This window comes from Ailuropoda melanoleuca, chromosome 1 (genome assembly GCF_002007445.2).
Source record: "Ailuropoda melanoleuca isolate Jingjing chromosome 1, ASM200744v2, whole genome shotgun sequence".
Taxonomy (NCBI): Eukaryota; Metazoa; Chordata; class Mammalia; order Carnivora; family Ursidae; genus Ailuropoda; species Ailuropoda melanoleuca.
This window is the reverse complement of record NC_048218.1, coordinates 29,227,984-29,253,197: the sequence shown is the minus strand read 5'-3', so window position 1 is coordinate 29,253,197 and position 25,214 is coordinate 29,227,984. Positions and strand designations below refer to the sequence as shown.

At 33.8% G+C, this 25,214-nt stretch overlaps 1 protein-coding gene across 14 annotated transcripts in view; it reads right to left on the bottom strand.

The window, feature by feature from the left end:
- ROBO2 (roundabout guidance receptor 2) overlaps positions 1-25,214 on the bottom strand; it is a 1,624,218-nt gene that overhangs the window by 48,675 nt on the left and 1,550,329 nt on the right. For all 14 annotated transcript variants that reach the window (XM_034656798.1, XM_034656814.1, XM_034656802.1 and 11 more), the window contains 4 exons: positions 24,142-24,313; positions 14,165-14,347; positions 4,283-4,325; positions 2,725-2,852 (listed from right to left, as the gene is read on the bottom strand). In XM_034656798.1, coding sequence (XP_034512689.1) covers positions 2,725-2,852; positions 4,283-4,325; positions 14,165-14,347; positions 24,142-24,313 — 526 coding nt within the window. The remainder of the gene's footprint in view (positions 1-2,724; positions 2,853-4,282; positions 4,326-14,164; positions 14,348-24,141; positions 24,314-25,214) is intronic.

Sequence of the window (25,214 nt, the reverse complement as noted above, 5' to 3'; positions counted from 1 at the left end):
AGGGTAAGAACTCACTGAATGATTAAATGACTCTTTTATAGTTTGTATTGACAAAAGGCAGACTTATGCAACAATTAGTAACTTTATTATTCAAAATACTATTTTCATTACATTTAAACATGTATTAGTATTCCATTCTTGAAAGGGAAATGTCAGTATACACAATAATTCTTTTAAGTGACCATAGTTATACAATCATACATGTGAATTCCACCTAGAGGATTGCAGAACAGTGTAGATAAAGGAACGGAGGCTTTAACATGTGTTAGACCTGCCTTCTGCACCTAGACCTCAAGTTATTCATCTTGATAAACCTTAGTTTCTTGGCCTTTTAAAAATGTTAACATGATTATCTATTATCTACGTCACACATTTATTATGCCAATAAAATGAAATAAAATGTACCAAAAAAGCCTATCTATTTCTGGTGCATATTAAATACTTACCATGCCTATCACACTGAAAAGAAATACAGTAAACCTTGCAAAAACTTTGTCTTGGCCTTGATGTTCGCCTGTGAAATACATCATATCATAAAAATGCAGTGGGTACAGAAGAAAAACCTTGAAAATCTACAAATGTACCCTTTGGCTAAACTAGACTGAGACATTTTGGATGTTAGTGCAGCCTGCTAGAAATTGAAAAAAACAAAAACAAAACAAAACGTTTTCTCCATCTTTGCCTAAAGATACACTTCATGATGTAAAGTGAATGGTGACTTATAACATATAAATATAGCACGTAAAAGAGGGATCAAATCCTTGATTGATAAAAGCCTTCAGAACAGAATTTCCTTTGATGAAATCATTCTGGGTAGGGTAGAGAGGAATGTTCTGCTCTCCTAGTGAGGAGATGCTCATGTATAGAACCTACCCACGAAAAAGTAAGCCTAGAATCAAAGGGCTCAGAGTTTGGTGACTAGGGAAGGCAGCCATGGTCAGAGGTTCTGGACAAATAAGAACCCTAAACGGGGTGATTACAGAGGGCAAGCAAAAAGCTGAGGAGTCATGCAATGTATTTTTGGTTTCTCATTGACTATACTGATGCCTGTTGGCCACCGCTTATATGTCAAGCTTTGTGCTAAACCTGTATATATATATATAATCATCCATTTACACATCTGTGACAGGGGGATGGTTATTTTCTGTATTTTATTTGGAGAATGGGAGAGAGCTCCCCTTCTTCGAGTTGATATTGACAGAATGCAGATTTAAGCAATAATTGGTAGCTTTATTTTTTGAAATACTATTTTAATTATATTCAAACACTCATTGGTATTCCATCCATAAAGAGAAAATGCCAGTATCCATGATTATTCTTCTAAGTCAGTATATTTATATACTCATGCCTGTGAAATCCACCACTGAGGCTTATAATAGGTTAGCCTAGCCCTGGGTCTCCTCCATTATTAATTCTACCCAGAGGTTTAGAAACCCTCTAGCAGATTCATCCACACTTTCGTGGATTATAGAACTACTCTCCTAATTAATCATCCATTTTCTACTCGAACTCCATTTCCCACCTGGCTGTAGGCTGGATGACTTAACTCTGTACTTAGATCCTAGTGTTCTCCTCTTACAAATCCATTGATGCCTTCTAACTACCCTTTGGACAAAGTTTAAAGTTTTTGTGTGGATTAGAAGGCTCTCTATTACCTGTCCCTCAGTATTTTTTTTTTTTTATCACCTCTGCTGCCTTGCACTTTATACTCATTAAGAATTTCATTCATTTCTCAAGTAGGTCAATGTCTCTCTTCTTTCTAGACCTTAAAATACTTAAAATATGGACATTTCTTCTCCACCCACTTTTCAAACAATTCTGCCTAATCTCTACCTCTCCTTCAGATGTCAACTGAAATAATAACACTCCATTCATAGAACTTTCTTATTTCCAATGGGCAGCTTTTTCATGTTTCATGGGTCCTGACAGAGCAGCTCCAGCCCATTTACTATTTGCAAAAGTTTCTGCCAATGGAAAACTTATATATTTCTGCCAAACTAAGCACCAGGATGACAGACTTCTCCAGCCCCATCTTTCTGCTGAATGGATCACTCTCCTATTGAATGGATAAAAAAGTGGTAGTGGGGAGGTTGTAATTATTTATAGTAGGTCAAATTCTGTTTCTGCAGAGAGAACCCTAGCACCAAATTTTGGAGACCTTAGCATATCAGCTACTTAGCACCTTTTTGTCTTTCATTTGGGGTACCAGTTACCAATGGTAAAACTAAGTTCTCTGTCAACATATTGTCATATTTATTGAAGTGTCTACTCTCTATAACATACATCCTATGAGGATAAACACCATCTCCCTTTATACTGATATTTTATTTTTACCATCTGCCATAATGTCAGGTACATAGGACATACTTAATAAATACATGTTGAATTACATGTAGAGAACAGAAACGACTAGTTAAAAATCATAAGCCCTACTTAGCAGCATGGTTTCAGACTTTACTAATCCTGTGTTAATAGTCCTAAAACAAAAATGTGCTACGAATATTTGTCATCTTGGTTAGTAATGACTTCCCTAAAGCTTAGTCTTACTCAAGGTAATATAGACACAATAGTCTTATATAAAATATTTAGTGAACATACAGCACTGTTAGTACATGTGCTTTAGTAATTTGAATTGTGGAAGAAAATACTCTCTAGTGTGTATTTTTCAAAACATTTACGAAAGCCAAGAACACAAATAACAAAGTTTTGAATAGCACTACTTACCTCCACGTCCAAAATTCCCAATCTCATTCGGGCCACTATTGCTATTGTTTACTGGTAAGCTCGTGGCTGGCCACGAATCAGCAAGCCACGGATAACTGGGATCCCCAGCATTTAGAAGACCAGGACGGCTGAAACAGAGATTAAAAGGAAATCAACCCATGGAGTTCAATGAGAAATTTGGACACCTGCCTCCTGCGCATTTTAAAATAGATGAAAGAATTTAATAAGATTTTAATTCACTTCAAATTAAAATGTGTAGGTTCTCAAGAATTAAGGAACTTCAGCAGTTCATTGAGACTATATATAGCCTGTCAATGGAACCAGAAGCATCCTGCCCGGGATTCTGCTGACATCCAAATGAATTCAGTTGTCTGCCCTGAAACGGATGGGAATTGGTAACATAGCAGGATCCCGAAACAAGGTTTGATGATAAATTGGCACCTCAAGGGAACAATTGCTCAGAGTGACTACTCAGTATCAGCCATTTCCAAGACTTTGGGCTATTGCTTCCTCGATTCCTGCAGCCCCCATATTTATCTGTCCCCTGTAGGTTGTAACCCCTGTTATGAGCCCTCATGCTTGATTTAGAGGAAAAGAACTTGAGGGAAATTAATGAACAGTATGTATATTGTTCTATCAACAGCACATTTCCAAATTCTCTAAATTGCAAGATATTAGGGGTATATCAAAGATTTTTAAGGTAATTGAAGATTCACTGTGATCAGAATGTGAGTATAGTCTATGAGAAAAACTTTTCCCACATCATATTGAATAAAGAATTTCCATTTCGATATAAAAGATGGGAATCCGATTCCCTTCCAGATTATTAGCATATTTACAAAGAAATAGCAACATCTATAATCATTGCACTTTATTTTTGATAGACCGTTTCTGTGAAATCCCTAAGAGAAACATGAGTTTCTATGGAAACTGAAATAAGAAGATCCAACTGCTTACTTGCTACATGTACTAGCTCTCATTAGACCTAATCTCTTTTTGCTAAAATATTGATTAAATGGGAGATTGGAAGTTATTACCAGAGCCTAATTACAGTCTCCATATTGGCAAAGGGGAAATAGATGAGGATATATGGGTTTGTTATCAGCTTTTATCAATTTCAATTGAGTATCTAAAGTTGTGGAATCCAGTCCTATCAATCTACAGCCTATTCATCATCCATGAATCATTTACTTTGTGATCGATTATGTGTAATTGTTCACTCACAGCAATTTAGTGAGAGCCAATAAGGAGTCTTAAACAACAGCAACTTCATTTGCTAATGTCTAATTAATGCAATAAACATCCTGCTAACAAATGAACACATTCCTTGTGATATTTACTACTAATTTCTTCAGGGGCATCTGGGAGATATGAAACATCTGGACTTGATTCCTCTAAAGTGCACAACAGATAGATCATTAAACCTTGTGGTAAGCCATTTAATTCCTCCTAGAATTCTCAGACTTATAAGTGATCGTTTATTACAATAATAGCCTCTTACTATAGTTTCCCCAGTCCTGATTAAAAATAATAATAAAAAAGAATCTCCTTAGCATACCTCCCATTGCTCATTAGTCCTCCATCTCCTCTTTGAAATGTAACTGTTAAAAAAAGAAAGACACACACACACAAGTAGTCAATATTAATTACGATTAATACCAACTACATATTGGTCCTTAGTTTAGAGCTGAGGCCTCTGGGAATTTTAACAAAATATAATTAACATAATTGTACAGAGAATAAGAAGCAGCGGTTTGGCCCAGGGCAAAGCCATCATTTGCTCCAACTTTAATAAGACATTTAAAAATACTCCAAGCCAAATGTATGGTTAAGTTGAAAGGGCAATTTGTGTTTGGATATCAAAAAACTGTTACAATTGGTATATATAGTGTCATTGGAAGATCAACATGCGTTTATGGAGGATTATCAAATCATGGCTTTTAATCTTAATATGTGGGTGTCCTAATTAGAGGGCACAACATAAAATGCACGTAACAGAAATTGAAACAAAATAGCAAACAAACAAAATAACATCCTGCCAGTGAAAAAGAGTAACAGGTACTGATTGACGACATATTCCTCCTCATCACAGATCCTTTTCGGGCACTGCTAATCACTATGAGTTGAACAACTACAATTACAATAGACATAAACTATAATTAATAGAGAATAATATGTTGAGTGCTTTGTTTTATCATCCAACCCTCACAAAAAATGAAATTTTCAAAAACTTGATACTGAATATATTCAGTATATTACATGTATTGTATGTAATAATTGCAAAAACTTCAGTCCTTTATAAAACTCTTGAACTTATTAGTCACACCAACAAGCATCCCGCGGAGCTATACCTAGAGAAGTCCTCTCTCAGGACACTAGATTCCATTCTGCAAAGCTATCAACATAAAAAAAAGTGGGTTTCGAGGCTTGGCCAAAGAATGTAAATATCAGTGTGGATCCATCATTTCTTATCCAAAATCTTTGTAGCCAAATCTATTTGGAATTCAAAATGTTTCAGATCTCAGAAAGGTAATACAATGTATACTACAGAGAGGATCTAAGTCAGAAACTCTATTTAATGTGTTTGCAATAAAATACAAATATTCATGATTGGTGGGATAAAGTCTATGAATAGTTGCACATTAGCATGGATCGAATTTTGCCACAAAATGAGTTAACTAGAAGATCATGGAAAAAAATTTGGTGTTTAGAAGTTTATGGATGGCAAAATTGCAATTTTGACTAAAGTGAATATAGATCAGAGAAACCAGTTCCTGGGGATGAAGGAAAAAACTGCTGGTTACCAGAGGGGAGGAAGGTGGGGTAAGGGAAAAATAGGTCATGGGATTAAGGAGTGCACTTGCTGTGATGAGCCCCAGGTGGTGTATAGAGGTGCTGACTCACTATATTGTACACCTGAAACTAATATGACACTATTAACTAACTGGAATTTCCATAAAAACTTGAAACATAAAAAAATAAACAAAACAAAAACTTAAGAAAAAAAAAACATTGCACAGATGTGAATCCAACATGTCTTATCTTTGGAAAATACTGATTATATTTACCATGATTTCCTAATAAGTAAAAAATAGAGAAAAAACAAAAGAAAGTTTTATGACTTGATTCATATTTTAAATAAATAGAGGATATATTGTTGCTTAAAGTATACATATAATAAATACTTTTTAATTTGAATAATTTCTCCATAATTCATCTATTCCTCAAATTTTGGCTATGAAATATGATTGCTCTTTAAATTTTGTAAGTTTCCATTATTCAGGTCCCTAGTCCCTTCTCTAAGGTCATTTAATGACATATCTCTCATGACATCATAATTGGGTGATATGATCATGATTCCCAGGGTCCATCAGGAGGTAGTGCTTTCAGGAACATCTGGCTGGCACCTGAAGTATACTGCCTTATCAATTTTTCAGGAAACATCTCAGATTCATTATAAAACAATCCTGACATATCCTTTGTATCTGCCCCGGATTGGCTATGGATGGTTCCTCAGAGAAGATGAAAGAATGCTGATTGCTACTGTTTCTTGACAGCTTGCCTAAGTGACGAGAATCAAGAATCATCAACGGTCCATACCACATTGGGTCCCATTAATAACTGCTTTTAACAACAACAAAAGAAGAATTAATCTGAAACAATTAATGAAAAAAAATTGAGCACTGGAGCTATTAAATAAAGTCCTGATTGGGGAAAAAAAAAATATGCCCACAAAATGTGAAAACAGTGCAGCTAATTAGCTTTCCATCTGATGTGACTTTCTAGTTATGTGGTTTTTTTAAAGGACTATCAAGTGATTGTTTTACTATACTAAAAGAGAGTTAAGATAATGTTGTGAATATCATTGTGAATATGCAAATAAGCAGGCACTGATGGGCTACACCTCAAAATGTGCTGTTTAGAAGACATGTATTTAGAAGCTAAGTATTTCTCCTAATTTAGGTGCTCTTTTGTCCCCACCCAAACTTTCCATTATTACTAGAGCCGTAAGTAATAGTAGAGAAAAGGAGGACAACTGAAGCAGAGTTGCAATTAATTTTTACATACTAAGCAATGGTAAATTCTTCACAAAATGTAAATTTTAGGGGCTCCTAGGTGGCTCAGTTGGTTAAGCATCTGACTCTCGGTTTTGGCTCAGGTCATGATCTCAGGGTCGTGAGATCAAGCCCTGCATCAGGCTCCACACTCAGTGTGGAGTCTGCATCAGATTCTCTCTCTCCCTCCTTCTATCCCTCCCTCTTGTGTGCAGGCTCTCTCTCTCTCTCTCTCTCTCTCTCTCTCTCTGTGGGGATTCATCGTACCTGGGTAGATAAGATTTAAATGATATAAGTCTCCAGAGGTGAGGCTGGTTGAAAAGATAAGGAGGAGTTCCTGGAATTCTGGGTCTCCTTTGAAGTTTCTGGGCTGAAAACAGCCAGATCCTTATTGCAGCTTAACACTCTCAGATAGGGCACAAATATTTAACTTAGATGAAGAACACTCTCACCTTATGGTCACGTGTTCATCCTACCCTTAGCCTGCAAACACATCACGAACACTGCTTGCTTCAATCATGCATTGTCCTGTGTATCTATGTCTTGATTATTAAAGCCTAACATTCCTTTCTATTTTTCTGCTCTTACTTGATGTATTGATAGGACCTGCAATAAAAGCAGAGCCTGAGTCTGGCTTGGGACCTTTCCCCGCTAGAGCATCTGGTCCCCTTGCCCTCTCTTTTCTCCTACTTAGGTGTCTGGAGTAATCTTTTCATTTGCCACCTCAGGGTTTGCTGGCCAAACCCAGCACTCTCTCTAAAATAAATAAATAAATCTTTTTTTTTTTTAATGCAAAATTTAAACTTACAAGGCAACACTCAAAATCTTATCAAACAGAAAGAATCCAAATAGCCATTAAGCACTTGAAAGGATGCTCCATATCACCAATCATTAGGGAAATCAAAATCACAACTACAAGGGAGGCTACCTAACACCCATTAGGATGGCTACTGTGCAAGACACAAGAAATAGCAAGTATTGGCAAGAAGGTGGAGAAATGGGAACGCTGGTGCAATGTTGGTGGAATAGAAAATGGTGCGGCCATAGTGGAAAACAGTTAACGGTATGGTGGTTCCTTGAAAATTAAAAATATAAAATTACCATATGATCTAGCAATTCCACTTCTGAGTATATACCCAAAAGAACTGAAAGCCAGGTCTCGGAGAGGTATTTGTGGACCCCTGTTCACAGCAGCATTATCCACAATAGCTAAAATCTGGAGGCAATCCAAATGTCCATAAATGGATGAATGGATAAGAAAAATATTGTATATACATACAATTCAGCTATAAGAAAGAAGAGAATTCTGACATATGCTAAACTTGAGGACATCATGCTAAGTGATATGTCACTCACAAAAAGGCAAGTACTGTATGATTCCACTAATACGAGGTATTTGGAACAAAGTCATAGAGACAGAAAGTAGAATGGTGGTTGCCAGGGGTTGGAGAAAGGGGGGAGATGGGCATTATTGTTTACAGGGTATAAAATTTCAGTTTAGAAGATGAAAAGAGTTCTGGAGATGGATGGTGGTGATGATAGCACAACATCATGAATGTATTTAATGACACCAATTTGTACACTCAAAAATAGTAAAGATAGTACATTTTATGCTATATGTATTTTAACACAATAGAAAACTGGGGAAAACATCACCAGGATTAATTTACAGACATGTTAGAATATGGACACTATGCTAAGGTTCATACTTACCAATTAAGAATTAAATATTGTGAGTAAAATACTCTTAACTTTCAAAGCACTTAAGATATACCCAGTTTCTATTGGTGTTCCATTCATCATTAAAATCTGCTTTCAAATCTTTCTAGAGACTGTTTTTGGCAAAATATTCCATAGAGTCACTTATCTTTGCACCTCTACATACCAACTACACAAAGGCAAAAATGAACAGTACATTATGTAAATACATGACCAACTTAAAATGGTCCATAAACAGAATTTGGTATACATGAAAATTCTCCATTTTGTATGCTTCCATGACAAAAGAAAACCCAAAACTAAAATCAACCAAACAAAAAACAACCCTTATCATAATAAGGTTGATTCACTGTCTTTGTAAAATAAGGGGGAAAAAAGATGACTATTCAAGTTTCTCTTTTACCCCATATTCCAAACTTTTAGATTTGTTCCATTTTGAAAAGTGGACCAAAAGTAACTGAGTCACAGCTGAGTCGTATTAGACCACGAGATGAAAAGTAGACTAGGAATAAGGATAAGCAATTAGAATGAGTAAAATAGAACTCATATATGGAGTTTTGATTAGCATTTTCCCTCCCCTCCCTTCCTTCCTTCTTTCCTTCCTTCCTTCCTTTCTCTTTCTTTCAGTCTTTCTTTTTGTGCAGAGAAAAAATAAATTAATTCCACAGCAAATTGAAAGCTGTTTGCGGTAGCTTTCATTTCAATGAAATGTTGAATTTTCTTGAATCTAAAAACAAGAGGGATGGAAGGAGAGGTCATGGACAATTTTGCTCTAGTAATGATTTTTATAATCACGGTGTATAACTTTGTGCTTACCAGAGATAAATTTGAAAGAAGTGTGAATCTTTACCAGGAAGGAGTCCCTGCTAGTATCTAAAGTTAAGAACTTTCAGGGAACAACATATAGAAGTTTTTACCTAAAACTAACTGGATAGTGCTAAGGCGTCCAAAAAGTTCTACAGATACCACAACCTTAAGTGTTTTAGAATTGCATTAAATATTTTGCATTTATTGCAATATTTATAAAGGATAAAAGGTAAGGAGATTTTGCAAGTTTATATCATACAGAAAGTACCTCTACTATTATCTGAGAGGATTAATCCTAATCTCATGCCTGCTAAAACTAAGGGGGAAGGGAAATATAGCGATGTGGTAAATTGACATTTTGAGGTAAGGAAGCTTTCAGAGTGCCTATCTCTAGTAGGCCACATTTTCTTACTCCAAATGGAAACTTTAGTGTTGCCAGCCAAGCCTCATTCCCTTTCCTGATAAGCTATTTCTCAAATATGAATGTAGATTAATCCTCTTTTAATAAGCATTAACTCAGCCCAGATAATCAGAGTATAAAAATTCTGTAAAATCTTTTAGCTGTCTTTGGATAGTCAAATAATTTGTATTTCACCAATGGTTTTTAAAGCCTATTCAAGAAGTGTTTAGCACTTCACGATTTGCTCACTCATTAAATTGTTTCTATTTGCTGAGTTTCATGGAATCTGTTATTCTCGGAGGTAATACTCATAAACTCTCACTCACCCCTTTACAAGTGAAAATATATATACTTTCATTACAAAGTTGATGAACGAAAAATTGTGAATAAAAGAGAACAACATAAGTTTGAAAAGAGTCATGTAACCTTTGTGAGGATTATAGAATGGATATACGTGAACATGCATTATATATATATATATATATATATATATATATATATATGTATAATTTTCATGAGAGCTTCATGATTTTTACCCAAACTTATGTTGTTCACTTATCTATTCACAAACACGTCTATACATGTGATCAAACACTTACGCTAGATTCAAAAATCACCCAATATTCTCTGTACCTTCTGACCAAATCTTTTTACAATTCACTTGATGCTACAACTTAGGTGGTGAGTCATTCTAGCAGCCAGGAACCTCACATGGGTGGCAAGTAGACTACTAGTGCTCAGTGGAGAGTACGATAAATAACATTGTATGATGCTCAATGAAAGTGTAAAAGGATTTCACATAGAATATGAACTATAAGGATTCCTTTTTTGTCACAGCTGCCCTTCTTTGTACCATGTGCAAAGATGTGGCATGTGATTGTGTCTGAAGAATTTAAATAAAGGATAAACAGGAAAAAAAATTGAATAAGAAGTTAGTGTGTAACATTGCCCTGGGGAAATCTCCACTATCTGCTGTGTAAAGAGGCAAAATAGGTTCAAGCCAAATTCTCCTCTCAGATCATTTTTTAAGAAGATTTTATTTACTTGAGAGAGAGCAAGCAAGACAGAGAGCCGAGCCGGGGAGAAGGGCAGGGGGAGAGGTAGAAGCTGGCTCCCCGCTGAGAAGGAAGCCCAACGTGGGGCCTGGGATCCTGACCTGAGCTGAAAGCAGATGCTTAACCCACTGAGCCACCTAGGTGCCCCCCAGATCACTTAAATATATAAGTTTGCATTTGATTCTTGATAGTTGTTTTATAATGTAAGGTGTCATTCCACTAGTGTCTTATGATAAATATGTTAAATACTCTGATATATAAGAAAACTATCAATACTGAGCAGCACGTATTTTTTCCTTCCTTCTAGACACTCAAATATAATTTTCCACATGACAGACAGCCAAAGACTAGCCATAATAAGTCAGTAAGTTTTTGCCTGCACAGGGTGAGTGGAAGGCATCCTGCTGAAAGTCAGAATCTCTAACCCGAAAAGGTATTTACATGTCTTCCCACTAGTTAAAATCTTCCCTGTTTTACCTCTAGTAGTTAAGAAGAGATTTGGAATGAAGTAGGAAAAAGGGAGTGCTGAAATCAAATTTTACCTGCTTTACAATTCTACTTAGAGTCAGTCAAGCTTTATTAAAACGCATGTATATATGTAAATTGCATCACATATATATGCATATCTTAGTATATGTAAATTGCATCAGCTGTTTAAGTATAATCTAAGATCAGAATTGGGGGTTGAAATAAATTAAGTATCTTATGTTACAAAATTAATCTAAATACTTACCCAAAAGTAGATTTTTTTGTTTATTTAAGAAAAAAACTACACTGCTCTCATGAATTAACAATAATGTTTGAACACCATATAGACATTACCATGCAGTGAAAAATTGAAAATATTAGTCTTTTCACTTTGTGAGTAAAATCACATTGTCTCCATGCTCATAAAGTTTATAAGATTCCCACAGAATTTTTTATGAAAATCAAAATATAAACAGAACTAGTACAAATAGAGTATATTCTCTATAATTTTTATAACACACTTCAAAGAAAGAAAAAAAATAGCCCTGTATGAAATCTTTGTGATCTTAAATGAATCATTAGCTCATGCATGAAATATCAGAAATTTAAACCTATGATACATACTCCACTAGTCATTCCTATTTAAAAATCCCCATTTTTAAAAGTTAAATAAGGACAAGAACATGAAAACCTTCACAGGTGGAGGATAGGATATATATGGAGGGAAATGTGTAAAAAATTCCACCAAGGCAGATATGCAATGCTAGGTACCTACGGTTTGGATTTTCATCTGCTTCTCACCTAGAAGGGAACAGCAGTTGCTAGAAGGCAAATTACTAGTTGAAGGTGAATCCTTTCTGAGAGTCAGCCATCTATCAATTAAGTATAAAGGTTTTGAAAGGCTGCTCTCCGGCTTGGCCTTATTCCAAAATATTTGAAGGGCATAGCACCTTCTGAGTTAGCAGTTCCTCTATAAGCAGATGGATATCAATCACGATGAGAAATGATAATAGGAAATGTACTATTCTTGTCAAGCTCAAAGACCAACAGATATTTTCAAATTAAATGCATAGGTTTCGAAAAGAACTGCCATTAAAAAAAAAAAAAGGAAAAGAAAAAGAAAAAGAAAAAAGAAGTCCGTCTGACACAATTTTACTAAAAGCACAAACCTACCAGTTATGAGAACTATGTTATTTATAGGAGTGAACAAATGAGTGTGGAGGATAAAAATGCAACGCCTCGAATATGGATACCTTAGAACTCTGCATTGAAACTAGAGCAGTCAATCTTACATTATTTTCGCCAAAGTCAAGCAAAGGGATAAACACAAACTAGCCCGTGAATTAAATCAGTTCTTCTCAATGATTTACATGATTCATATGTATGTCACAGAGATGAATTGTAACACGGCAATGGATTAAACAGATGGGTTGATGAGAATGCCTACAAGGAATGAAGGTAGAAGTGTAGACTACAGAACAAGAAGGAACATTAAAGTATCATGAATGTTCAAGACTCTGACGCTAGTTATTGCCTAGCATCCCTTGCTGGAAAGAATCCCCCAATGATGCGGTGATACAGCAGTCAGATGACAAAGCACAAGGAAGAAGCCATCAGCAACCAATGAGACATGAGAAAGGCAGAATGACTGCAAGTAGCAAAGCATGGAATCCCCTTTTTCAATGGATACACTGTCCTGCTTTCTCTAGTCATGGAAATTTACTCTAATGGCAAATAGTAACCTTAATTTTCATAAGATATGGATGTGAGCCACAATGCTATAATAGAAAGATCATATTTAAATGCTGTGAAATAACAAGCAAGACAACCAAGCGGGTGTTATATCTTCTATTTTGCACTACTTAGACATTATCAGTGGCTAAGAAACCTACAAGCTAGAGCAGCTGATAAGCTTAATAAACTATGAACCTTCTGTCAAAATCAGTTATTAAGGCATTTATAAACATTTAAACTTAAAACTAGAGATAGAAGATAGAATAAAATGTGTCAAAAAATTCTGAAGTATTTGTAGGATGATGTTAAATTAATATTGTTCCCTTGTAAATTTTAGAAAGTGTAAAATATTGTGAGACAATGTATTTCTATAGGTTGTTGTTGTCAGAGGAAACACTTAAAATGAATTGCAATTAAAATTGTTATTGAACATAGCTTCAATACTGAGTTCATTCTTTTAATCACTGACTTGTTAATTACAGCCCGTTTGTCTTCCTCTCTGCCTTAGAAATGTTTTGAAGGCCACAATTTTTGACACGCTTGAAATTCTGTTTCAGATTCTAAGAAGAAAATATCTTTTTTGCAAATAGCTAAAACATCTAGGATCTCCTTTTTCTTCTTCTGCTGCTTTTTCTTCTCCCTTTTTTCCCTTCTAAAATGCTGATTGGTCACCTTGAAAGAGATAGACTAGACTAATAAATCACTTAATTCATGCTTCATCAGTCTTATTAATTCTGATGAGATTTTTTCCTTGTTTTTATTTTCCATCTGGGACATTTCCTATTGTAATCTGCTTCTTGAAATACTAAAAGCTCTATTTCAAATATTTTCTTCCTGAGCATGTTAGTAATGATCTTGCTTAAATCCACTTCTTCATAGCATGCAGTCTGTGTGTGTGTGTGTGTGTATTTTGAAGAACTAGTTGAGAAAAATGGTTACACATTTATCCGTGTACACTATTGTTATGCTTCATTGGACATACAAGCAAAAAGCTTGCCTTATGGTCATAATGTGATATGGTGAAAAGAAATGCATTAAAGCATGTTTATGATTGCATTTTACAAAGCAGGTATTTAAAACAAACCAAAACATCCATTCATTCATTCGTTCATTCACTCACTCATTGTTTGGTCCCATTCCCTCTTTCATTTCAACACATTCTTAAAGACAGGAGATTTTCTTAGGCAGAAATAGTCTCTTACCAGCATAGTTACTGAGTCCCTTTCTCTTCTTTCTTCGCCAATACAACCAGATGCTAAAACCCATCAAAATTACCCAGCAGGCACCACCAATACCAGCTATAAAGGCTGGTTGCTTCACAACATCAGTGATTTGCTCAGTAATACTGTTATTGTTTTCAGTAATGACAACTTCATTACGTCCCCCTGTGGAAGAAATAATAGTTTTAGTAAACATTATTATGAAAGTAAACACAGGCATGCATACATGGTGTACCAAAGCCACAGAAAATTAGAAAATTCCTATGAAGGCAGGTAATATTTGTGCTCTGAGCCTGTCATAATTATTGATAAGCATATTTTATAAATTTCAGAAGAAGAATCAAATTAGGGGTCTAAATTGTGATTAAGAACATGGCTCCCTTATGTTTTGGTTTACTGTGACTAGATTCAGAACTGCTTCTTGAAATATTGCCTTATAAATAAGTACTAAAATAAGTATAGGGTATGAAATAACAGCAACTTTTCTTTAGTTAGGTAAAGTATGTTTTAAGATAGTTAAAATTAAAAAAAAACACCAAACTACAATATTGACAAAATTTGCAAATTGTCTTTCCTCTACAGCACTGCTTAAATTCAAATGTTCATGGCTTAAAAATATATAATTTAATATTGTCCTTATTTTGATCAAACACCCTCTAATTTTTCAGAATGCATTAAAACTACTGTATAAAACAATGACAATTATTGTACTTCATAGAGATTAGTATCTATAATTTATATATATTTGTATATATGTATATATATATATCACGAAAAGGTAAAACTCATATATTCCCTTAAAACTAAACTAATTTGAAAATCCACTTGAAAGTTGAATTAAAAAGACAACTTTAATAGTAATTCTAAGGTCTATGTTACTAAAATAAACATTAAAATCTGGACTACTATCACTCTAGAAATAGTCCTGGTTTTGTCAGTTTAGACCTTTCAGAGGTAATTAAGAAAACTTATGGAATCATAGAATCACTGAAAAGCAAAGATTAAGTGTTTATTTAAAAGATTAAGATATTTACACACTGGGAATTAAGTGATTTGTAATGTCAATATCATATCCTATTAGTTACTAATCAAAGACTTTAAAAATAAATAGAAATAAAAATATAAGTGGCAAATGTCAGCATAGCACATCACATGTTCATTGTTTTAGTTATCATGGCATTATAATATATTGGAAAGAACATGGTCTTTGAAGTTCCCTGTTTGTATATCATCTCTGGCACTGACCAATTTAAATAACCAATAACCTTATGTAGGGCACTTACTCTTTTCAAGTACCTGTTTCTGTTAATTGGCAACAGTGCTATTTCAAATATTTGGGAGTATTATTTAAGATCATGTAATGTAAAGAGGCTGATAACACAGTTGTTTATGAGTCAAAATTATGACCCAGGTATGGGTAAGTGTTACTTTAAGAGCCACTCAGGGAACCTCATCGATGTAAGTTGTGAGAGTCTTGAAAACTACAGATGACTTGTTTGCCAGTTTCTCCTTTCTTCCACGTCAGAAAATTAGCCAACATATTCCAGACTGACTTGTAGTTGAAGTGCAATAAAGTGACTGAGTTATTGGCCAACAGACTTGACCCATACGCTACTGTGACAATGCTTGACATTCTCTCTCTTTCCTAGTGTTAAACAGAAAGAAGGGATCTTTGGAGGATTCTGACTCCTGTAAGAGATGGCAGAGCTATTTATTGGAAGAATCGAAGTTCCAAAATATCTGTGTGGAGTAGAAACTCCAACCTCCATTCTGCTAATCCATGTTAGACTGGGCTATGAGTAAAAAAAAAAAAAAAAAAACCCAAAAAACACAAAACACACTTCTATTTTGTTAAGCCAATCAGTATACAGGCTTGTTTGTTACAGCTGTCAGCATTTTTCTTATACATACTTATATTTCATTTCTGAAATGTCTCTTGTGTTAAATTCCAGATATAAAACCCAGATTCACTTATGTAATAAACCTGCTTAACTTCCCAATCTATCTGTCCTTAGTAATTATATATATAAACTTAGATAAAAATATATTTAAAATGAATTCATATTTTCAATACGAAGCATACACACAGCTGCTGATTTTTTATAGCTACTAAGAGTTACTAAAAAGAAAACAAACACATTATAGAACAAGGAGAAAAGAAAATTTGTCCTTCATTTGTGTAAAAGGTCCATAAAATATGATATTTTATATAGTGTAATATTTATGTTAGCAAAGGTGTATTACTATTTCTTACGCTGCTGGTATATTTGAAACAATGTTGTCAGTTGGGCTAATTAGAGCATAGACAAGGGATGTGTGTGACCTGTAACGCTCCATTGTTCTTGCAGACAAAAAATATAATGAAATGTAATGTCTTCCTCCCATTGGAGAGTAATGAAGAACAAAACTAATTTGTTGGACTAAAAATTAATTAGACACATCAGATTCGATTGTACCTATTACTGTGAAAGTTTGCAGCTGTTCCACATATTATTACCAACTATATAAGGTAAGCATTAAATGGCCAAATGATTAAAGAAACAATAGCTATGTTATTAAACAAGATTACTGAAAATTATACGTCAAAGTAAATTTGTTATATGGCATACTCTTTGATGCTTATTTATGTAAATGCATGTGGTTGCATTTCTGTGTGTGTAAGTGCAATGATATAGAAGAACTATGGACACTTTCATGTAAAGTCATCTTACCAGTGGGAAATGCAGACAAAAGAACAATAATGCTTTTAAACCTGTGTATGGCTATTTATTATATTTATATAATATTTTAATTAATATTCTCTTAATGGAACTTTCTGGAATGTAAATGAAACTGAGAAGGAATAGATGAAACAGCACATAGTCTGGCATAAGACAAATCTAAAATTATCAGCCATAAATTACATCAAATGCCAATACATGATTTAATTAAAGCAAAGGGGAAATGAGGTAGAGCTTGAGTCACTTCGAGTGCTGTTTCTAGTACTGAACAGACAATAGAGAAAGCACAAATTGAAACAGAAAAAGGAGATTAGCTGTCACTAAATCACTTTTCAACTAAGGAATAACAGTTGTGTAGATAAGGTTATCAGACAAGATGTTAAGGTAGATGTGCAGGAGTAATTAAAGAAACAATTAAAGGCTTCTTCAGTACAACATTAGCTATTAAAAAGAAATAGATCTCTTGAGTATAAATAGCCTTTTCTGTGTTGAATTGTGCTTGTGTGTGTGTGTGTATGTGTGTGTGTACACATGGGTGAGCATGCATTTATACCAAGTCATACAAACCTATTGGATCACATCTTGAATATTGCACATTCTAACTACCCAAATAGGAAATAGAAATATCACTTATTTGATTATTTTTTTTATTTCATAGAAAATTTGGAAATAGTCGTACGATACACTAAAAAAAAAGGTACTAATTATACATTTGAAGACAGTCTTTTTAAAATACCAGAAACTTAAGCAAAACTTTCTATTTGATTGAAAATACTCTAAATTAGTTTTCTTTTTTTAAGTTACTGTACAGTTGCTAAATTCTTAACTGACATGACATGAGCTTGGTTAAATGGAATTCTTGTAATGTTTTACTTGCCTCCAAGTGCAATAAATCCCCCAAATATTGCGAACAATACATACAGTCACTACAAAAAAAGAAAAAAAAAGAAAACAACTTTCCCTTGCTTGAGATTTATACTTCTTAATAAAAATAATAGAAAATACAGGAAAGAGAAATATAGATACTTGATAATCTGGATTAGAAATATTCCATTTCATATATGCTATAGAGAGTAAAAAAAAATTAAAAACCCACAAAGCCTTGTTTATTTATCTAGGAGTTCTCATGGAAAACAATACCCTTTAAATATGTTTCATAAACATTTTTAAGGGAAAAATTAATGGCTTACTTCTAAATAGCATTGTGTGTGTGTGTGTGTGTGTGTGTGTGTGTGTGTGTATCAGTTAAATCCTTTTGGGTGTACCTGTATTTCTCTCTTATTCCAATTTATTTTAGAAAATCTCAGAAGGGCAAGATTGTAGGTTCCCCTCAGGTAAAGAAATTAATTCAGTCTGTACGACTAATTAAGAAAGGGAAGGCAATTTCAAGGAAAGTTAATACTATAACTTTCTCTTTAATGCTTTCAATATATAAAAGAACAAAAATTTGGAGAACATAAAAAAATCAACAGTATGACTGAATGTTAAGTCTCTTCATATACAATAAATATTTTGTAATAACAAACAATTTCCCAGAAATTGGAAGTGGACTCTGTGTGCATTATTTCAAAAAACAAGCAGAAAGTAATGGGACTGGCACATTCTATTGTATCAAACTCTGGGTAAGTACTCTTAAATACGCAAACTCTAGGAAGAATATTTAAAAATATATTAAAGATACTAATAAGCAAAGAAAAGCAGGAATACCTGAAGGTATTTGTCTCTTGAAAGAAGGAAAATACACTTGGGGAAATCTGCACTTATTAGGCTTTCTTTTCCCTTAAAGATTTCAAACCATACAGTGCCAGGCAGCTAGAACCCAAACTGAAAACCTCAATTGTATTGCTATGAGGATAAATATATATATATCAGAGGATACAGTTCTGAGATGACAGAGTGACTGAAAATTTTCATTGGGAAGTCATGTGAAAGAGCCACACGAAAGTGATGTTTCCCAATCTTTGTATGAAGTCCTCCTCAATCATAAGATGAATTCTTTTTTTTTTTTTTTAAAGATTTTATTTATTTATTCAACAGAGATAGAGACAGCCAGCAAGAGAGGGAACACAAGCAGGGGGAGTGGGAGAGGAAGAAGCAGGCTCACAGCGGAGGAGCCTGATGTGGGGCTCGATCCCATAACGCCGGGATCACGCCCTGAGCCAAAGGCAGACGCTCAACCGCTGTGCCACCCAGGCGCCCCCATAAGATGAATTCTTAAACTGCATGCAGAAAGAAGAGTCCAAGAGTCTGGTGAATATCAAAAGCCAGAAGGCTGAAAAGACTGTATAGACTCTTCAGCTGATGTCCACTGTAGAGAATATTGTGTTTAAAACTTGAATTTCATCAAGTTGGGAAACCAGATCAACATATTAGGCTCTTCACTGAAGCCTCTTAAGGGCCATGACTTAGAAGTAAAGGTCACACTGAGTTTTTACTCTGAGAAAAAGGTCAAAACTTCAACAGTCCCATACTAACAAAGGTAAAATCCAAGCCCCCACAAAATCAAGATGATCAGCTAGTAACATAACTCCCTTTAGAATAAAACCCAACATTCTTTAGCAGATCACAAAATTTTATGGTATGCATCTGCAATATACAGTACAGTAAAAAACTACTAAGCATGCAAAAACAAGCAAAATAGCAACAGCAAAAAAAAAAAAAAAAGGAAGAAAAAAAAACAAGGAAGAGACAACCAAAGGTCAAGAGAAAAAGTAATCAATAGAAATAGACCATGAGATGACACAGATGATAAAATTAGGCGAAAAGGACTTTAAAGTAGCTATTACAATAACGGAACATGTAAAAGAAAACAAATCGAGGGGTGCCTGGGTGGCACAGAGGTTAAGCATCTGCCTTCGGCTCAGGGCGTGATCCTGGCGTTATGGGATCGAGCCCCACATCAGGCTCTTCTGCTATGAGCCTGCTTCTTCCTCTCCCATTCCCCCTGCTTGTGTTCCCTCTCTCGCTGGCTGTCTCTATCTCTGTGGAATAAATAAATAAAATCTTTAAAAAAATAAAAGAAAACAAATCGAAATTCTAGAAGAGAAAAGTGTATTATATAAAATTAATAATTCACTGGATACTTCCATTTCTGCCCATAAAGAAAAAAACAGGTATGGGACATGTAATCCCACCATAAATAAGTAGAAAAGTAGGCAAAATATGTAAAACAAAAGGGCAGGATCATGAGAAGGGGGAAATAAACAAGGGAGCAAATACTATTTTCATAGCTTTTGACCTAAAGACAATACTAAAATGTGATCCAGTGAAGGGGAATGCAAACGTGGCTAAACAAAATTCCTGAGTTAAAGAGATAGAGGAACTCAGGGAGACTGAGGAAATTGAATTTATAGAACAGAATATCTGATAAAAAATGAATAACATTTTGAGTAACATAAATTTTTTTTCTTAGTTTTAATTTACTTAAAAGGTAAAGATAACTAATGGTTTAAAGCAAAGCAAATAATAATAATACTTTAGCTTGGATATTGGTATTTACTACATGTATAAGAGTAAAACTATAACAATAGCAAAAATATTGAGAGGAATGAAAATAGAATTATATTTTTAAGGTCTTGATAGGCAAATCCTAGAGTAACCATTATTAAAAATAAAATTATACCTAAGAATCCAATAGTGGATATAAAAATAGAATACAGAAAATTACATAATCATCCAAAAGAAATTAGGGAAACAGGAACAAATTCAGATAGAAAATAAAAGCAAGATGGTAATTCTAAGCCCAAATGCATCACTAATTACATTGAAGTAAATGGTCTAAACATTCCCACTAAAAGGCAAAGACTGCCATGTTGAATTTAAAAAAAACTTAATATGCAATATAAATAATAGAAATGTACAATTTCTCTGTAAAAGGATGGAAACAAAACACAAACCATGCAAAAACTTATAAGATAATGTAGCTATACCAATAGTAGACAAAGTACATTTTAGGACAAAGAATTTTATACAAGGTAATAAAGTGGGGCATTCCATAATGATAAAGGGTAAGTTCCTTCATGAGGTATAACAATCCTAAGATGTATTCACTTAAAACAAGTAGCAAAATATATGAAACAAAAGCAGAGATGGGAAGAAGAAATACAAAAATCTTTAATTACAATAAATTTCCAGACTCCTTTCCTATTAATTGAAAGAATAAATGGCAGAAAAACAGTAAAGAGCTGAATGATGCTACCAACTAATTTGACATGACATTTATAGAACATTCCACTCCAGAACAGAAGAAATGTACATACTTTTCAAATGCACAAGGAACATTCCCTAAGACCAAATGTTGAGCCATGAAATAATTCTCCATATTTAAAAAGCTAAATTCATACAATGCACGTTTTCTAACCACAGTGGAATTAAATTACAAATCAGAAAGAAAAAGCTATTTGTGAAATCCCAAAATATTTGAAAATGTAATAATACACTGCCAAATAACCTCTGCAAAGAAAAAGAAATCCTTAGGTGAAGTGAAAGTATTTTCAACATTGTGATAAATGGAAACATAACACCTCAAAATGTGTATGATTCAGCTAAAGATGTGCTTAGTAAGAAATGTATAACTTCTAAATATCTGTATTGGAAAGGTCTAAATCATTGATACAAACTTCTATCGTAAGAAGCAACAAAAAGTAAGTAGAGAAAAATAGAAATTAATTCATTAGAAAACAAATAAAACAAGTAAAGCCAAAAGTTTATACTTTGAAAAGGTTAAAAACATTGATAAATCCTTATCAAGACTGATTGAAATTGAAGGGGGCAAAAAAAAAAGGGGGGGAGAAGAAAGAGAAAGAGAGAGAGAACATAGATTCTCAGCATAAAAATAAAAGAGATAAGAGACGCCTGGGTGGCTCCATTGGTTAAGCATCTGCCTTTGGCTCAGGTCATGATTTCAGGGTCCTAGGATCAAGCCCCACATCAGGCTCCCTGTTCAGCGGGGGTCTGTTTCTCCCACTCCCTCTGCCTCTCCTCCCTGCTTGTGTTTTCGCTCTCTCAAATAAATAAATAAATAAATAAATAAATAAATAAATAAATAAAATCTTTTAAAAAAAGAATAAAAGAGATGACATTACTACATATCCTGCAACATTACAATTAAAGGGGATTATAAATAAGGAGATAATGCAAATAAGCATATAACAATAAATTCAACAACTTAGATTAGACAAATTTGCTGATGGCAAAATTAAAAATCCATTTAACACAACTAACACAGAAATAATAACAATTCTAAATAAATGTAAACAGAATCCACAAAGAAAACTCTAGGCACAGACATTATAACTGATTATAGAATGAATTTAAGGAAGAAATAATAAAAGGCCCACAAAAACTCTTAGACTGTAGCAAAGAATGGGATATTTCCCAACCCCTTTTATAAAGTTAGCCATCCTGATTCTAAAACCTGATAAAGAGATTAGAAGAAAACTATTGATCAATATCCCTCATGAACATAGATGCAAAATTCTTTACCAGATGTTAGCAAATTAGATCCAGTAAATCTGTAGAAAACATAATATATTTTGACCAAGTGGGATTTATCCCAAGAAGGCAAGATTTATTCACCTTTGAAATGGCTCAGTAGATTTTACCATATTAACACAAATAAGAAGAAAGGAGACAGAATATTGTTTGAATACACCCTGAAAAAATAGGCCACAACTATTAAAGTAAATAAGTGAGGTAAGATCATAAGATGAAAGGGTAATATATAAAATTAAGTTTATATATAATATAGAACAAGTGGAAAAGGAAATTTTATAAATATAAAAATCAAATAGGGAAAAGTTTAATAAAACATGTGGTGATATACTTAGGAAAATAAATAAGCTTCAACTCTCAAAGCACATGCAATACCTTTAAGATGAATTATAGACATAAGCATAAGAGCTAAAATTATAAAGCTGCTAGAAGAAAATCTAAGAAAATAACTTTGCCACCTACAGATCAGACACAATTTCTTAGAAAGCACTAAACGTGAAAGAAAAATGTGGTACGTTGTAGTTCACTAAAATATAAAAATTTGCTATCAAAAGACACTATTAATTAAAGAAATAGGGAATCCATAGACAGGAGAAAATATTTGCAATTAGAAATATATGATGAAAATTTGTATCCAGAATGTATCAGTTCTCCTATCACATAACAAGAGACAAACAACACAGTTTTAAAAAGGCAAAGACTTGGAAATTGTACAAAAGAAAATATGTGACTGGCCAATAAAACACGTGTAATGTTGTTCAACATCACTAGTCATCAAAGAAAATTGAAGTGAAAACAATAGTGAGGTACTTTTTCATACTCCTTGGAATGACTAAAATTATGGACTGGCAACATCAAATGTTGGTGATGGTGTAGAAAAACTGCAAGTCATATTCTTTGCTAGTGAAAGTATAAATTTATACAGTAATATGAAAAAGTATTTACAGTTTCTTATAAACTATATCAATCCTATTACCCAGAAATTCCACATCTAGGTATTTCTCCAAAGAAAATAAAACTATATGTCCTCAAAAAGACTTATACAGGAATGTTCATTCCCTCAAAAGAAAAGCAGAGAAACAAAATATGATATAGTCACACAAATGAATACTGCTCAGAAACGAAACATATGAATTGCATGATACATCTATGTTTTGAGATGTGTCAGAACAAAACAGTTTTGTGAAAGAAGCCAGACCCAAAAATATTATATTCTGTGTGATTCCATTTACATATATTTCAAGAACAGGCAAACATAATCAATGCTAATAGGGAACAATTCTCTGTAATGATGATAGTAGATTTAATAGTGATTTCTTCTTTGGGATAATATAGTTGGATTACAGTTTCCTTTGGCCTGTTTCTGGTTAGATTTTGACATTTTTCTCGCTTTAGAGGAAGCATACAGATTTGAAACATAGTGCACTTTCTCCAGTAACTGCCTGAGTTCCTATTATATTTCAATGACATCAAAATTGCTAACGAAATTGATTAAAAATTATTTTCAAACCAACTTTCAGCATTTAAACACTTAGTGATTATAATTTAAAGAAGTTTGTAGGAAACTTAAGAGCACAAGAAATTGCTAATTATTTTTATAAGAAACCCTAGTCAGTCAACCTATTTGCCTATATGAGTGCACCCTATCACTCGTTGCTGCATATTCACTGTTAGGATTCAGATTAAAAATATCGTCTACCTTGTTACCAGTTTAACTCTGAAGCACAGGCCACACAGAGTACTCACCAATGATTATTGGCTGCGGCTCACTTTTTACTCCAACCCCTGCACTCGTGCTAGCTGCGACCTCTACCCGGTATTGAATACCTGGGAACAATCCACCAATTATTACAGATCGAATGGCTGCATCCACGGTTTTGTTGATATGGAATCGTGTTTCATTCCCCAGGCACCAGATCTATAGAAATGTAAAGTGAATAACAAGAGAATGTAAAATTATCCTTCCTGTTAAATTGATGACAATTTTTTTAGTAGTGACTAATCTATTGTCTCGTATTTGTAATGACATTTTCTGAAGCCTAATTTTTGCAGTTTATTTAGATCTGTGTATAGTGTGTGTGTATGTGCGTATTAAAGGAAGAACAAGGAAGCTAAAACTACGCCATGCTCCTTTCTATCTTACGATCAACAGTGAATGCTTATAATGCAGTGATTCCCTTAACACTTCTGGGAAGTGGTCCTTGGTTGAAAACAGTATTTGGGTATGGATTAAAACACATAAATTTCTCCGCTTAATTTATTTATCAAGATTTATTATGTGTATGATCTATTAAAATATGGTGATTATTAGTTGTAATATCCAAGGTATATAGGTGCACATCTAAGTAATTTATATTTTATTTAAGAAAATATTAACTTACTCAGAAGTAGTTAACAAGATTAATTGACCTAACTTATAAGTATTGACTGAGATGAAATTAAAGCCAATATTTACATTGACAATAATAAACCTTAATATTGATCAGAACATATGTACACACACACAGACACATGCATGAGAACAAAGTGGTGGAAAGCCTTTAAAGACTGATGTGAGAGAACCCAGGCTTTTACTGCAAGTAAGAATCACACTTTAAGGCATACTTTGTCTTGGATATCTGTTACTGTCAAATGCATTATAAAAAGAATCATACTGTGTACACATTTACTTTCATAATCTACAGTATTTCATAATCTACATGGAGATACATAAGTGGGAACACACATGGTTTGTTTCTGAAACAGGTAAATTCCTGAAACTTTTTATTTAAAGTAATTCCTGTGAACTATTTCTTTTATTTACATAATGATATCTATGC